At 40.0% G+C, this 17,121-nt stretch overlaps 1 protein-coding gene across 2 annotated transcripts; it reads left to right on the top strand.

Moving 5' to 3' along the window:
• Nucleotides 1-34: 34 nt before the first annotated feature.
• SLC25A32 (solute carrier family 25 member 32) lies at nucleotides 35-16,237 on the top strand. 2 transcript variants are annotated; one of them, XM_077846867.1, is made up of 7 exons: nucleotides 35-373; nucleotides 6,544-6,694; nucleotides 8,830-8,915; nucleotides 10,061-10,221; nucleotides 10,589-10,702; nucleotides 11,197-11,342; nucleotides 12,473-16,237. In XM_077846867.1, the coding sequence occupies exons 1-7, from the start codon at nucleotides 217-219 to the stop codon at nucleotides 12,606-12,608; spliced, it is 951 nt and encodes a 316-aa protein (XP_077702993.1). In that variant the 5' UTR covers nucleotides 35-216; the 3' UTR covers nucleotides 12,609-16,237. The 2 variants fall into 2 exon arrangements, with proteins under 2 accessions (XP_077702993.1, XP_077702994.1); XM_077846868.1 differs by lacking the exon at nucleotides 35-373 and adding an exon at nucleotides 397-633.
• Nucleotides 16,238-17,121: the final 884 nt, after the last annotated feature.

Genomic DNA, 17,121 nt, shown 5'->3' with positions numbered 1-17,121 from the left:
GCGCTCTCCTCCGGCGTGACGTGCTGCCCTGCCCCTCTCACGCCCGCGCGGCGCCGCGGTCTCTCCGCTTGGTTACCGCGTCCTGGCGCTGGCCCCGGAAGTAGGGTCGCCCCGCACGGTTCCCGCTCCCGGGCGGCGACGGTCGCCACGGTGGCGGCCGCTGCATCTCGTACCGCCTCCGCGGCCCTGGGCGTGGTAGCAGCGGGCCCTGGGACTATGACGGGCCAGGGCCAGTCGGCGGCGTCAGGGTCGTCGGCGTGGAGCTCGATATTCCGCCACGTCCGGTACGAGAACCTGGTGGCGGGCGTGAGCGGCGGGGTGCTGTCCAACCTCGCGCTGCACCCGCTCGACCTCGTGAAGATCCGCTTCGCCGGTAAGAGCCCGCCCCGCCCCGACGCCCCTGCCCCTTGCCGGTGCCGCGAACCGGGTCATCAAGACGCCGGAGGAGGCCTGGCTCTCCGCTCGCCTCGCATACTAGGAGGCGAGCGTTGAAGAAAATGCTGCTTATCCGGCCTCACCTGGAACTAGATTCGAGGAAGGGGGAGCCTGGGAAAGGGATCTGGCCGCCCTCGTCCCGGTTCCCCAAGCCCGGTTCCCCAAGATAGAGAAGAGGGATAGAGAAGGCTGAGAAAAGTTCGTATTGGCGTGGGATGCGGGGCTCAACGCTGGATTTGTAAAGGGAGAAGGGCATTGGCACCTTTTCGGGGTTAGCCGTCGCACGTGCTAATCATTCACCCTTGGAGGTACTTTGAGACTTAGGTAGCCACGTGCTCGGCAGCGGAGCTGAGGAAAAGTGCTTGGGGTAGGGGTAGGGCATAATCCTCAGCGGGTGGTCGGGAATAGGGGTGCGGTAGGATTCAGAGTGTGATACAGGGTCCTATGAAGGAATAGGGAGTATTTGGGTTCTAACCCAAATACTATTTTTTAGAATTTACGTTTATTAAGTGTAGTGAGTTAAGTGAAATTTACAAAGCACTTTAGAAGACGAATTCAACAGTAAATTCTGGAAAAGATAGTTTCAAAGAAGGTCTTGATAACTTTGCTGGGAAACTATTTTCTGGCATTCAGTTTTCCTTTTTATATATATATATATATATAAAGATTTTATTTATTTAATTGGCGGAGAGAGCCCAAGCAGGGGGAACAGCAGGAAGGGGGGTGAGGGGGAAGCAGTCTTCTTGGATGCGGGGCTCCTCTGGGATTATGACTCCACGGGAAGGCAGGGGCTTGACCAGCCGAGCCACCCAGGCGCCCCTGACATTTGGTTTTCTTGCTACCACGAGTTCTGCCTTGAGAGTTAGATCTGCAGAAGTGGTTCATCTTCAAGAGTCAGATTGATTCTACATACCTAATATATATCGTTCTCTAATATTTGTAGCCTGCTTGTATAGGATACAGAAGCTCCTAAACAAAGTTCTGTCCTCGAGGGACTTATGGTCTAATTGTAGACTTGAATATTAGTCACATAAAATCTAGACAACATAAAATCAAGGGCAAAATGGAATAAATCCAAATATCAAAATATGAGTAGAGATAGACTATCAAGAAAATTCTAGGTTGCTGATGGCTGTATGTATGTTTATCTGTAAGGTTCCATTAGATCTTGAGGTTCCCCAAAGAAGGACTGATATTTTGACAGCTGGAAGGAAGACAAGAAGCTATTCTATGGAAGAAAATCAGTGAAAACTATGTAGGATATACCTAGAAGAAAACCTAAAAAGGCATATAGTTTCCGTGGAGTTTGTGACACATGCACAAATAAAAAGTATGACAAGTAACATTGAACATTTACTAAGAGCAAGGCAATGAACTAAGAGTTTTACATGCGTTATCTATCTCATTTACTACTCTGAACAACCCTGTGAATTTGTTATCTCCATCATACAAACGACAATAATAGAAGTTGACCAACTTGCTCTTGTCGCAATTTATAACAGCACAGATGTGGGATTTGAACCCAGGCAGTCTAATTCTGGAACCCTTTGGCTCTTAACCACTCATCATTCTAGGAATCCCTAGTATACAGTGGTTTGAACATGAAGAAAGGAATTTTGGATTTGGCTGCAGACACAGGCCTGTATGACTTGGTGCCTCTAATATTTTGTTTAGGAGAAGAGGTGACAGTTGAGATGATCATTGAGAAATAGTATTGGTTTGGTGACTTTAAGACAGTGCTGTGAAGCAGATTGTGCCTGAAGAAAGGAAATTTTTGGTTCCTGAGAAGGTTGGTAATCTTGATGAAATGGGGGAGAGTCTTAGGAGACCAGTGCAGCCAAAGTAATAGGTAAGATGTTTGAGACTGGATAGGAAGACAAAATTAAAAGATCTAGGAATCAAAGCAGGACTTAGTAATAAGAAAGTGTGGCTGTGAAATGGTGATAGAGGAAAATTTAGGAAGATAAATAACTGAAATCAAAATAGTTGGCCATCAGCATTAATGCTATAGTTTCTATGCCTTCATAAACCTTAGGCCCTAGTGATGAAGTTCTAATTATCTAGCGGCAGGGGTATTATTAGTCTTGGATGTACCATTAAACTAAACCTGGAATATTTCAGTGAGTTAGGTGCAAATTGGAACTCAGAAGTGTCCAGAATGGGAGAAAGATTAGAAATCACTTGTGAGAAATGACTGGAAGAACTAGTTTGACTTGAGGTGGATAGAGGGCAGGGACAGATAACTTAAGATACTTGAAGAACTGCCATGTGTGAAAGGGAGCTATCTTATTATGGGTTGATCTAAAGACCAGGTAGAGGCTGGATGGAAATGACAGGGAAGCAGATTGTGGCCTGTCCCAAGTGGTGGTGCTCAGAAATGAAACTGGGGCTATGTGGAAGTGGTTCAGGGCTGCATGACACAAGTTAGAAGATATTCCTGCATTGAATGGAAAGGTTGGTCAGATGAGGTGATTGTTGAGGACCCTTCTAACTTTAAGATACAATTTTAAATCATCCAAGAATGATGAGAGAGAGAGGCACCTGGCTGGCTCAGTTGGAGGAGCAGGTGACTCTTGATCTTGGGGCCATAAGACTGATGAGAGAGAGACCCTCAACAAAGAATGAGGTGTAAACAGTAATTTTCTAAAATAATCTGGAAGCCTCGTAATCTGTAACTTGAAGAACCAAAATGTAGACTCAAGTAACAAGAATAGCACATAGTCCAGTTTTGTGTATGTAGTGTAGTATTGCAAGACCCTGTAGTTTAAATAAACTAATACTTATTGAATGCTTGCTGTGTGCCATACATGATTTTAAGGACTGGGTATGTATTCATTCATTTAGTCCTTGGTAATTTTTAGAGTTAGGTTCTGGCTTTTTTTTTTTTCACATTTTGTGGATGAGATAACTCAGCCACAGAGTAATCAAGTAACTGACTCAGGGTCACGTAATTAAGTGTTGGAGTGAAGGGGGGCTGCAAAGGAAATTTAATAGCCAGAGAAGAAAGGGGAAAATGAAGAGAGTATGGTGTAAAATTAGCCCAAAGAAGAGTGTTTAGGGGCGTCTGGGTGCCTCAGTCAGGTAAGCGTCTGCCTTCAGCTCAGGCCATGATCCAGTCCGGGGTCCTGGGATCCAGCCCTACATTGGGCTGCCTGCTCAGTGGGGAACCTGCTTCTCCCTTTTCCTCTGCACCCCCCCCCCCACCGCTTGTGCACTCTGTGTCAAATAAATAAAATTTTTCTTTTTTTTTTTCTTTTCATTTTTTTTTTTTTTAAGAGTGTTTAGGAAGTAGATAGTCTTAGGTGCCATTTGGTTGGTGAGAAAGAGGGGACTCCCAGAGTGCACTGCAAGGTCTTCAGAGCATTTGCAGTAATGGGTGGAGACTCCAATCACATTGCAGTGGATTGGAAGGGAGGGACACACTGCACACCATCACAGGCTTTTGCCCTACATTCTAGCCTAATTTCCTACCATCCCTTCCTCCATCAGCTATATGCTTTATACCAAATCCCTAATGTTCTCCCAAATGGGGCCCGACATTGTGACGTTTGCATGTTTTTTATACCAGCTGTTGTACTTGTCTAGAGACAGACCTTTCTTTCCTTTCCCAAAAGGCAAATTTCTTTCTTTTTTTTTAAAGATTTTATTTATTCATTCATGAAAGACACACAGAGAGAGGCAGAGACATAGGCAGAGGGAGAAGCAGGCTCCCTGCAGGGAGCCGGATGCGGGGATTTGATCCTGGGATGCTAGGATCACCAAAGGCAGACGCTCAACCACTGAGCCACCCAGGTGTCCCGCCAACCCAGGTGTCCCGCCAAAGACAAATTTCTAATCAATAGTCAAGGCTCTACCCTAGCATCTTCTCTGTCGCGTTCCCTGTTACTCTATTGCATCTCCCCATTTCCTTCTATGCAGAACATTTGTTTCTTTTGTAATCCTTTTAGCACTTCATTTACCATAGTGCTCATAACTTTGCAACATGATTGCTGGTGTTTTGTCTTGAAGATTATAGCTTCCTCAGGGTCAGGATTTGTGTCCTACTTATGTTTATAGTCTCCCTTTGCCTGGCAATGACAAGGAGTAAATAAATAGTTTTTAAATTTTTTTAATAAAATAATGTGTACAAATGAATATTTTTCAGATTTAAAGATTTGATCTTAACTATATAGTGTAGACAAGATTATAGTATAAGGGAAGTAGAGGGTATAGAATATTGTTGCCTGTTACTGAGATAATACTCTACTTCTATAATTAAGTGACTTGTCAAAACAATTTAAAAAAATCATTGGAAAAAAAAATCATTGGTTCATACCCATGAAAAGTAAAGATGGTGTTTCTGTAGTTTTGTTTTTTACCTCGAGAGAAATTGTGTTGTGAGCTTACCTATTGAAAGGAAAACCGAAGGGTATTTAGAAAAAATCTATTAGGAGAATAAAAGACTTGAAATTCAAGGGAAGCATCAGAAAGATTATGAAATACACAGCAAAATATTTCTTGAGAGCCAGTTCCTCTGTTACTTGCTTTTAAACTTGTTATGTTGTATAAACTCCACAATAACCTGTAAGGTAGGTGACATATATCCCCATTTTAAAATGAGAATGCTAAAGCTCAAAATCTATCTTACAGGTTGTTGACATTTATCCCCATTTTAAAATGAGGATGCTAAAGCTCAGAAAAGTTAAGATCATGTAGCTAATTAGGGAAATTAGATCTCAAACCCAGGTCTTCTGACAAAGCCTCACGTACTTTAATCTCATTTCCTGATTGTTAGGTTAATGATGAAAGACATTGACTTTTCTCCCTTTTCCTGGCAATGGTAAACAGTGATTTTTTGCCAGGCTCCATTAGGTACAGTGAAGTAGTGACAAACGGGACAATGACCTGGACATGTGTTTATATGGCTAGAGGATTATAATTTGTGTACACTTTTCTAGAGGGCAGTTTCAGTGTGCATTATAACCTTTGACCCATACTAATCCCCATTCTAATAGTTAATTCTAAGAATATAGAAATTTGTATGTTGTACAGAATATTCTTTAGAGACTTTAATAATAGCAAAAAAGATGAGAACAACTTATCGACTAGGGGGATGATTGTACAAATGATGAGATCTATGAAAGGGAAACCATATTTTTAAAAATTGTTTGGAAGTCTACTTAACAAATAACAAGTCTATAATAAAGAGGAATTTTCACAATATACTTTTGAGTGAAGAAAAAAGCAGTATACAACACTATATGTAGTAAAATACCAATAAAAAAAACCTAGATTATAAATTTGACATTCTTTCATTCCATTTCCCTGTAAGAAATAAGGCACATTCAAAATAAGATAATTTGGGGCATGAGGAGATGCTTAAAAGGACTGATTACAAAGATAAGTGATTATAGCAAAACCACAAGGAAAATTGCAGTATTCTACTGCTAGAAGCAGTTTGGGCTGTTGCCACCTGCAGGGCCAGATGTCAAGACGTGAAGGTCATTAAGAGAGCGCCACCTTGAGAGGAGCTGGACTGTCCGTAGTAAAAAAAGTTCAGCTTGCCTGAGGCATCCCCATAGGAAGGCAGGTGAAAGTAAATACCTGCTTCCACTCTCTTCCATCCCTCCGACCTCTTGCCACACCTCCCCACTAGCCCAACTCAACTAGAAACTAGAAGACAAGGACAGGCTGCTAGGCAGAACACGGTAGAGAGGGATGGACAGTGGATCTGGAAAGGAAACACAGTATTCAGCAAATATATGTTGAGAGCCTACAGTGTACAAAGCACTAAGAGGAGGGCAGCCCGGGTGGCTCAGTGGTTTAGCACCGCCTTTGGCCCAGGGCATGATCCTGGAGACCCGGGATCGAGTCCCGCGTTGGGCTCCCTGCATGGAGCCTGCTTCTCCCTCTGCCTGTGTCTCTGCCTCTCTCTCTCTCTCTCTCTGTCTCTCATGAATAAATAAATAAAATCTTAGAAAAAAAGCACTAAGAGGAATAGAAATATTGCAGTGAAGTAGTAGTAGTTTCTGCCTTCCCAGAGTCTTAATATAATTATGTGGTGTCTATGTTTATATGTGATTCAGAGCTACAACATTCCTCTCACCTAATTTTGTGCCTTTACTGCAGTGAGTGACGGATTGGAACTGAGACCAAAATATAAAGGAATTCTGCATTGCTTAACTACCATTTGGAAACTTGATGGACTGCGGGGACTTTACCAAGGAGTAACCCCAAATGTGTGGGGTGCAGGTTTATCCTGGGGACTCTACTTTTTCTTGTGAGTAGATCTGGGAAATTTTACAGTATTATTTTAAAGGAGTTTTTAATTTTAGTGATTTTTACATTTCAGTTGATGAGGCAAGAGGAATCATTTAATCAGTTTCTATGAATAGGAAGGGTCAGAAAGAGTACTTTCATTCTCTATCAACTATTATCAGAGGCATTTGGTCTGGAAGAAAGTTCTTAATAGGAAGAAAGTGAAAGGATGAGTTGGAGAAATGCTCTTACAGAAGCCACTTCTCTGAGGTGAATTCAGGAAGATGCCTTACTAAAATACTTCTAACTTGTAATGAAGTTGGAAAGCCAACAAGGACAGGTTCTGGAGTCCTCATAAGAACACACACCATGGGAGCTCCCTCTTGGGAACAATGAAAGGCAGTGCATGGCTAAAAGAGCTTGAGGCACATCCCTTCTTGCCTCTTATTTGACCTGCCCCATCATCTTCCTAGCTCATTTGTTTCCTTCCTCCCTCACCTGTGAGGTATCCTCACTGTGTGAAATAACTGCTATTGCATGTCCATTGAAGAAGCACAGAAAGCGCCTGTGACAGACTGTGCATGAGTGTGCATGAGCAAAGCACTGCCGTGGAGGAACATATGCTGCCCTGGTATTTGAAACTGAATTCAGGAATGGGGAGGCTTGTCCTTATCTTAATAGATGGTGTTTTTAGAAGAACATCAACACCTGCTGTATTTGCCTTTTTCTCTTTTGTGAAAAGATTTCACTTTATCTCCCATAATTTTTTTTAAAGATTTTATTTATTTATTCATTCATGAGAAACAGAGAGAGAGGCAGAGACATAGGCAGAGGGAGAAGCAGGCTCCATGCAGGGAGCCTGACGTGGGATTCGACCCTGGGTCTCCAGGATCACGGCCTGGGCTGAAGGCGGCGCTAAACCGCTGAGCCACCCGGGCTGCCCTGTCTCCCATAATTTTATGGCAGTATCCAAACCACAGTCTTTTCTCATTTTTGGTGGGAGGCGGGGGACAGAGGGAGAGGGAGAATCTTAAACAGGTTCCACATGCAGTGCAGAGCCTGACTTGCAACATGGTGGCTCTATCTCATGACCCTGAGATCATGATCTGAGCCAAAACCAAGAATTAGACACTGAGCCACCCAGGCACCCCCAAACCACAATCTTCAAATATTTTTTAAGTGAATGCAAAACAAACTCAACCTTAATATTGTTAAAAAATGTATTTTTCCTCTTTTTAGTTCTAAGACCCACTTAGATTGGTGAAACTATAGGTATAAAGTTTATTCTATTACAGATTTTGAGTTGTGTAGGTTCTCTAAAGAGAATTTCTAAGAACATCCATATGAATGTAAGGTTTATGTGATGAGACTTTCTTGTAAAATAATAGTATTGGTAAAGTTTAGAAGGATTTATGTAGCTGAACTCTTCTTCCAAGAGGAAAATGGAAATTGGAGTTAGAGAAAATAGGTTGATCCGACTCATCTGCTGAGAAACGTTGAGTAGCTGATTTTCTGCCAAATAAAGCTGAAACGTCAGTCTGCCACTCAAGTGTGGCTCAGTTTTTCCTGTCTTTCCCCACCACCCTTATTATAACCTTTGCTCATGCGCATCTGTTTCCTCACTGAAACTGTACCACCAGTGCCACCTCCCACACAAGCCTTCTGTGATCTCTGCCATAGCTTCTCAATCTCTTATGACACCATCTGTTTTGTTTTTATTAAGCTTACATGTGTGCTGCCCATGGTCCTTGTGAGTCTGCTGGGAAGGACCCACTGAGTGTTTTATCTAGCAGGATTGCCAAACACACTACTGAACATAGTGTTCAGCACTTCTTTGTTAGAGGCCCTCTTTTGTCCTTTTGCCTTGTCTGCCCAATTGCTGCACCACTGCTATAGCCCTCCCCCTCCCCGTTTTCCTGTTGTTTTTATTAACTGATTAAAATATTCTGCATATGTAGCGGTAGCCATATACATTTGTAAACTCTTACAGTAACCATTTCCAGCAAATCCATTTTTGAAATTTCCTGAGGTTGCTGTATGCATGGACTTTTACTTTTGGGGTACTGCTGTTAAGTCACGCACATTTTAAAACAGACTTTACTGCTTTATGACACCTATTCAAATATTTATCAAACTGTTTATGTTTAATTCTTTCAGTTACAATGCCATCAAATCATATAAGACAGAAGGAAGAACAGAACGTTTAGAGGCAACAGAATACCTCATCTCTGCTGCTGAAGCTGGTAAGGCAGTATGTGACATTTAAAATAGCAACTTCCAACTTGATTTTCACTTTTTTGTTTTTTGTTTCCTACCCCCCACCCCCCATTGAACAGTAGCGTTTATGGCAATAAGTATGCTTATGTAACCAGTTACCACATGGAACTTCTTAGAAAGCAACTATTATTATTGGTTACTCTGGACAGGTTTCAAGAATTTTAATTATCATGAAGTAAAATTTAGAAAAGTTATGAATTCCTGCTAGTTAAAGATGATTTGGTATGGTGTTTTCTTGAATTAAAGTGTAATTTTAGTTTTCACATTAGCTTAGTAGCCTTGTTTAATTGCCTCATGTATGTATAATATTCCAAAGAGAAAAGCAGAGCAGGACCCATAAATATTTATAACTCTTACTTTGACACTTTGTTTACTGATAGTTTTTGTCTTTAAAGAACCTGATCATTTTTGAATACCTAGCTGCTAGCACAGAGCTGAATTACAGTAGGACTTAACAAATGTTTGTTGAATAAAGGACTACTTCGGAAATTCAGCAAATGAGAAACTTAACCAGATTAAATTTTTTATATCTAAAATTATTATTCTCAAAAAATAAAATAAAATTATTTTCTGTAAAGAATATAAAATATTATTATGTAGTTCTTTAATTTTTGAGATGTATTGACTACTTTGAATGGATTTGAGAATTGGGGTAGATATATACATGCACAGGTAGAAATTATTGAGGTGTTGGATTCCTGATCCTTTTCCACTGATTTTCAACCCCTCTGGGCTATACTCTTTCCCACTCCTGAATATTTATGTCTCCTAATCAGAATCAGCTTCCTAGGACTTCCATGTGTTCTCTACACCAAGCCTTATTGTTTAGGAGCCAGGACATCCTTGCTGTCCTCATGCCTCAAGGGAAGTGTTTCACATGTCCATCCCCCTTTTAATTTACCTGCCACTAACCAAGGGAGGAACTTTTTATGTCCACCAAAGACTGTGGCTACTTTTTAAACTAAGACTTCCTCAGAGACTATATCTCACTGTTGTAGGTACAGCCGCTGAGCAACCCCATAGTTTATATTAATGGACTGTTCTTAATCTGGATTGTCATAAGTGACAAAGTACCTATATGCTGAGTAATCTTATTTAAATTTGATTTTAGGAGCCATGACCCTCTGCATTACAAACCCATTATGGGTAACAAAAACTCGCCTTATGTTACAGTATAATGGTGTTGTTAACTCCTCACAACGACAATATAAAGGAATGTTTGATACACTTCTGAAAATATATAAGTATGAAGGTGTGCGTGGATTGTATAAGGTAATGAATTATCAATATATTTTGAATAACCATTGTAACTTCCCTTGGCTCTATTGTCTGAATTCTGAATGACCTGTAGTTGGTCCTAAAAAACCAGACTCAGGCAAGAAGCAAGTTTATGAAAACTGAAGTCCTGGTTTATAATATGGAAATTGTGCTTTAATCTGTGTATCCTCATTACCTTAAGGTACATCATCATGACACTGGTGGGTGTGAGAAGGCCTAAAATTTTGTAACTGTTTCTCTAAGTCACACATCGAGGTCACCCATTCCTTACTCCCCTCCCTGGAAACTGTGGTCCTTCAGGAATTGGCTTAGTTTTTGTTTTTTGCTTTTTTTTTTTTTTTTTTTAATTGTTCCCCTTTAGGGATTTATTCCTGGACTATTTGGAACATCACATGGTGCCCTTCAATTTATGGCGTATGAATTGTTGAAGTTGAAATACAACCAACATATCAACAGATTACCAGAAGCCCAGTTGGTAAGATGGTTCTTTAAAAAAAAAAAAAAGGGCAGCCCGGGTGGCTCAGCGGTTTAGCACCTGCCTTCGGCCCGGGGCGTGATCCTGGAGTCCCGGGATCAAGTCCCACATCGGGCTTCCTGGATGGAGCCTGCTTCTCCCTCTGCCTGTGTCTCTGCCTCTTTCTGTGTCTCTCCTGAATAAGTAGGTAAAATATCAAAAAAAAAAAAAAAAAGAAAAGATATCATTTACATTTATGGGCATTTAATAGATGGAAATTTTGTCACATTTACTTTGGTAATGTTGCTATGATGATGACTGCCACTAATTTAATTTAGAGTTAAATATTTTATAGGCAAATGACGTATATGTTAAGAATAAAACCCCTTATTTGCACATAGCTTATGTTAATTTTTCACTTACAGCTCCACTTAAATGTTTTTCCTCTACAATGTTTACTTCTATAATTTTAAGGAAATCTTGTCTAAAGAAAAATGTTTGTGTTGTCATTTTAGAGCACAATTGAATATATATCTGTTGCAGCACTATCCAAAATATTTGCTGTAGCAGCAACGTACCCATATCAAGTTGTGAGAGCTCGTCTTCAGGATCAACACATGTTTTACGAGGGCGTATTGGATGTAATCACAAAGACATGGAGGTGAGAAAATGTGTTATACCAAAATGGCTCTTAGGAGGTACCTTCCATATCTCAAACTGTGCAGTTGCCATTAGTTGTATAGCAAAGGCCAGAATGCTGTGGTGAAAACATGGCTGGTGGTCCCTGCTTTTCCATTTCTCATTTACTACATATAGAACTACAGACTTAATCTCTGAGGCTTGATTCCTTCATTTGTAAAATTAGAAAATCTAGGCTAACAAGGTTGTCATAAAAATCAAATGAGATTAGGGTGCCTGGGTGGCTCAGGCAGTTAAACATCTGACTCTTGGTTTTGGCTCAGGTCATGATCCCCAGGTTGTGAGATCAAGCCCTGCATCAGGCGCTACACTGGGCGTGGAGCCTGCTTGCAGTTCTCTCTCTCTCCTTCTCTCCTACCCCCGCCACTTGCTCGTACTGTCTCAAAAAAAAAACAAAAACAAAAAAACCTCTGTTTCAACAAATTAATATTCCAAAATTTAGGTGTCACAAGATAGTTGAATGGGATTGAATATACGAAGTCATAAAAACTCTAGTATAATTAAACTGCTACTTGCACAATCACTTGTTGCCATGTATGGAAGAGATGCTCCCTCTTCAACTACCTATAACTTACAGACTGTTATAGATAGACATCCTTAATTTCTCTGTAATTCTAAAAGGGTAAAGCAGAATGTTTAGGATGTTTACATTGAGTACAGTAATTATTTATTGTGAACCCAGGTGACAAGTTCCAAGGCCATATTCCCATTTTGGGCATTAAGGAAATAAAATTATTTTTGTGTGTGCTAGATTTAGTATCTTCTGGCATTTATGTAAGCTGTAAGATTTTTAATGCTTACATTAGATCAGTTCATGCTCCTATACGTTTGTACATTTAGAGACATTTGAAAGATGTCATCACAGCACTCTTCAGTTCTGGAGTGCCCCTGCCCTCTCTTCTCTAGTCAGTCACAGAAGGAATGTGAGCTCCTACAAATGGCTCGTAAACTACATTTCAGCATGTCAAAAACATGGATGCAAATCACAGGGAGGCTTGAATGCTGGTTCCATGCCCTATGCCAATTAAAACTTTTGTATCTTCAGGCTAGCTATGTAGGAAATTAAACATATATCTATTTTTCCCTCTAAAGGAAAGAAGGCATCGGTGGATTTTACAAAGGAATTGCTCCCAATTTGATTAGAGTGACACCAGCTTGCTGTATCACTTTTGTGGTATATGAGAACGTCTCACATTTTCTACTAGACCTTAGAGAAAAAAAAAAGTAAGCTAAAAGAAGTTAATTCCAATACATCTGCTTAAGCAGCAACTCTTCCTTTGTGTCTGAGATGTAAACATCAGAAGAAGACAGCGCAGCAACATGGCTCACAATGAAAATTGATCTACAATCATTAGTAGTCAGAGAACTGCTAAGAACTTGCAATGTTTTTCTGCTTTTTGCCTTCCCTGTATGTGTGGGACTTGGCTACCTCTGCCAGAAATGGCTCCCATCAACACAATAGTAAAACTGACATCATGTGGAGAGTTTCACAAATTTCTGTACTTCACTCTTCAAGTAGGAGCTGATAACAGCATTTGCTAAATGGATTAGCTGAATATGCTGCTTTTTTCTAAACTCATTTGCCTGGATTGGGTTTAGAATCAGTCTCGTGCAAAATAGCAAGTAATGGCTTCTGAAAAGAATTTTATCATTGCTGTTTCAAGGATAAATTAAACTTTAAGGATTTTCTGGGCAAAGTGTTGCTTAAATCCAGACCATTTTTGAATTGGGAAATTTTGGTGAGAAAAAAGCCCTATATATAAATGTGCTTTAGTTTCAATTCAATTGGAATGTGCTCACTAGGGAAATTTGAAAAGTGATATGCTTCTCTTAATTTGAAAAGTAACTGATATTTGTTGTTATTCTGCAATTAATCTTTTCCCCTGGGGGCTCTTCCATAATTTAAAATATAATTGTGGATTCAGTGACTATTTTTTGACATAGATACTTAGTGTCTCTTAAACTTATAAAATCTGAATTGGGATCCAGCTGTATCAGTCTTGGTTAACATATTTGGCTATAATCACTAACTGGCTATAAATCAGTAATAGATCACTTCATACAAATACTGTAATGATTGGGATCTGTTAGTTGAGAAACTGGGGGGAAATGAGTAACTTCCTAAGTCAGCCATCAGATATATGGGTCCAGATCTCAAATAAATGATTAATATACATTGGTTGCTCATATTCAGATGGAATTCTATTAATGGCCATTATTGATTTTTACTTGAGTCATATAAATACCTATAAAAGACTGCCCCAAAAGGACATCAGAATTATATTTTTATTTATCATAAGCCTTTATGAATGCTGTTGCACTTCCATCTGTCTGTTGTAAATAAAAAACATTGTGGTTTTCAAAACCATTTTTAAATGGTTCTTTGAAAATAGGTCTATTTTTTATATTTTGCAAATGGCATTATTTTAAAAATATGAAACAAGTATCTAATTGTATTTAATTTGTTGTAACATGCACAGGAATACTTTATAAATTAAATGTGATGTATTTTTTCATACTTCTGGATTTACTATAATTCATATGAAATCCTGATGTTAGTCCCTATATGGAAGACTGGCTACAGCTGCTGTTTCGAGTTTTAGAGGTAGTGCCATTGTTTGAATGCCTCCTGTGTACCCCCAAATTAATAAAACATAATTCCTGTCTTCTAAGAGCATACAAACTTGCAGAATTAAATAAATAAGCATTAAAGAGTAACAGTTCTAGACTAACAGGCAAGCAGATTTCTACAAAGCTCTGTAAGAGTCCTGAGAAAAGAACTCATTCCACTAAGTCAACAACAAATTCTGATGAGCTCTTGCTCTGTGCCATCACTGAAGATAGAGCAGGAAATAAGCCAGACAACATTCCTGCCCTCGGGGGATTTTCATTTTAGTGGGAGTGACAGAAAACAAATTGTGCATAATACATTCTCAGATATTAAATGCTATAAATAGAACTAAAGCAGAATTGGAAATAGTGTTACTATCTTAGGATGCTTAGGATCAGGAAAGATCTCTTTGAAGAGGTAGTATTTGAAACATTTTGAAAGAAGTGAGGAACAAGCTGCAGTGAGATAGAGGAAACACATTCTAGGCAGAGAATATGAAGTACAAAGGCCCTGAGGCCGGAATTAATTTAGAGGAGATGGGTAAGGACAGAGTGGCCAGGGAGAGGAGGTTGGAGAAATAGCCCTTTAGTATGGTAGGAAAGAGTGCAGGATTCACTTCAAATTTCAGCTTTCCTGTTTACTGTCTGGCCTCCAGCCAAATTTTCTCATATGTAAAATGTCTTAGATTTATTCCTTTGTGGATGAGGATGCTTGGACAAGTGATTATTGAGGGAGTGCTCTTAGGAGCATCTGTAATGGAGTTAAGAAAATGGGAAGAAGTTTTAGATGTTCACCTGCAGCCTGACCCTACAGGACACTCTGCAGTATGAATTGGACCACAGAGATTGTCCTGCCCTGAGGTGAGTGGCTGGGTTACTGTATTCTCACGTCAAGTGGTCACTGACCACCTGTTGTGGTTGGAAGGAGGGAAGGCTAGGTGGAGGTGACTGCTGTTAGCAGCTGGGTTATGGGTGTACCAGCCTTGTAAAAAGGGATTTGGTGGGTTACCAACAGCATCTGCAAATGAGGATATTAAAAGTATGTAGTTCATAAGACTGTTGATGAGATTAAATGGATCGATCCATCTAAAGTGCTTAGCATTGTCCCTGGGCCAGGTCTTACAGGCCATGGTCAGGGGTTTAGATTGCAGGAGAGATCATTCTAGTGATTGTATGAAGAAGCAGGATACAACAGGGTTACTAGTTAGGAAGCTTCCACAGATATCTAATCAAGAGCTGATGGTAGCATGGACCTGATTGATAGAGCTGGAGATGGTTTATAGCTTGGGGGGAACTAGAAGAGAGTTCATGGAAGGGAAACTTGAAGCTTGGCCTTGATGGTAGAGATTTCAAAGGGAACCATGAAAAAAAGCACAGGTGACATGTCTTGAACAATGTGTTGTCCATGTGGTAATGAAGAAATAGAAGAGAAGGCTGAAAGATTGGGACCAGAACATGAGAATGCTGAGTCTTACTAAATGTATTTGGGTTTTATTTGATGAGTAAAAGAGAAGTGAGAGTCATTAACAGAACCGAGAGACACGGTTACATCTTGGGGGTGGGTGACGGAAGCAGACCAATCAGATAAGGCGAGCAAACTCAAAGGGACGGGGTTATCAACTGTGTAAATATTTCAGTAAGATGAAGATGGATGTCACTGATAAGTTTAAGCAGATTCAAATTCTAGAGGCCAAAGACAGATTGCAAGCAGCTAAGCAGGTGGGGCAAACGACAAGTATTCATTTCAGTCTAGGCTCTTCTTGGATTTCAGCAGATAAAGGAAAGGCAGAGAGAGAACTTTAGCTTGAAAAAAAGTACTAGGATCTGGGAAGGGGTGCAAGTTGGGGAGGCTGTCCGAGGGAAAACCAGAACACGATTGTAAAAATGCTCAAAGATTAAGATCTAGGCCAAAACAAAACTTGCCGGAGCTTAGCCTCAGAACATATGTATGGTATAACGTGAACCAAAATGATGTTGAGTACCATGCCTTGTGAAAAGAAGGTTATTCTGTTTCAGTATGTGGTTTTGTCCCAAGGGAGTTTTAAAAAGCCATCTTGTTTAAAGGCCATACTAGAAAAGGATTAGTGACTAAAAAGTATGAGTCCAGGAGTCCTCAGAGTAAGGTCTCTCTTTTAAATATGGACAGGTTACTGAACAAAAAACCTCCAGAGTATTATTACCACTTTAATAACAAGGCCTCTTTAGTGATTGTAAAATTACAGAAATAAAATACCTTGAAATGATTTATTTCACCTTTATTCCTTTCTAAACATGTATTATTTAACATGCAGGAGGTATGTGAAATTTTGGGTTACTTTGAGTGAAGTCTTCCAATTTCTTTCCAAGTGAGGGAATAAGAAATAGACTCTGGAAGTACTTACTCATAGTGAATACCCGTTACTGGCTGCTTGGCATCTATTTCTCTTCTGAGATTAGTAGCTGGAATTTCTTTTCAGAACCTCCCTCCTTCCTCCAGTCTCACACTTGTGGTTTAGATGGAATTGGCCTCACCTGCCCCAGAAGGGGGCCCTACTTAACAGAGCCGATGTAAATGTGCCATCTCTGTTAGTAATGAATGTTTGGAATTGACACAGTTGCCTAAGCTGACCCAGTCAGAGTGACTCTTAAAAAGACTTTTTTTTCTGTGTATCCTGATATAGATCCTCTCCTCGCTGTTTCACCAATTAGGATTTGTGTAATTCACAGAGCTCCTCAAAACCAACCTAAATCATGTTATATGAGATTCTGGATCAATTCTGACCCCCAGCTCTTTGTACCTCTATAGTTTTCAATTGAGTGAACCAATAACTTTATTTTTTAATCCACTCTCAGTTGGATCTTTCTGTTACTCGATACAACTGAAAGCTTCCCCGATGACACAGAATCTGTGATACAGACCCTAAAGTCCATGTGTCATTTTCCTATCAACTGTCATGATGTTGAACTCTTGTTGGTTTGGAAATTGATGTTTACCTTTAGGAAAAAGGAGCACTTTGTGACCCTTCCGTATGTTGTATGGGTTCTTGAAAATGTTTTTACCTTTGCTGAAAAACATTAAGTTATTTAATATTTACCAAAAAATTAAAGAGCTTATTCAACTCACCATGAAAAGCGTCAAAGAGAAAAACTGA

Source organism: Canis aureus, chromosome 14, assembly GCF_053574225.1.
Source record: "Canis aureus isolate CA01 chromosome 14, VMU_Caureus_v.1.0, whole genome shotgun sequence".
Classification (NCBI taxonomy): domain Eukaryota; kingdom Metazoa; phylum Chordata; class Mammalia; order Carnivora; family Canidae; genus Canis; species Canis aureus.
The sequence above is the reverse complement of the archived record's forward strand: the minus strand, read 5'-3'. Positions and strand labels throughout refer to the sequence as shown.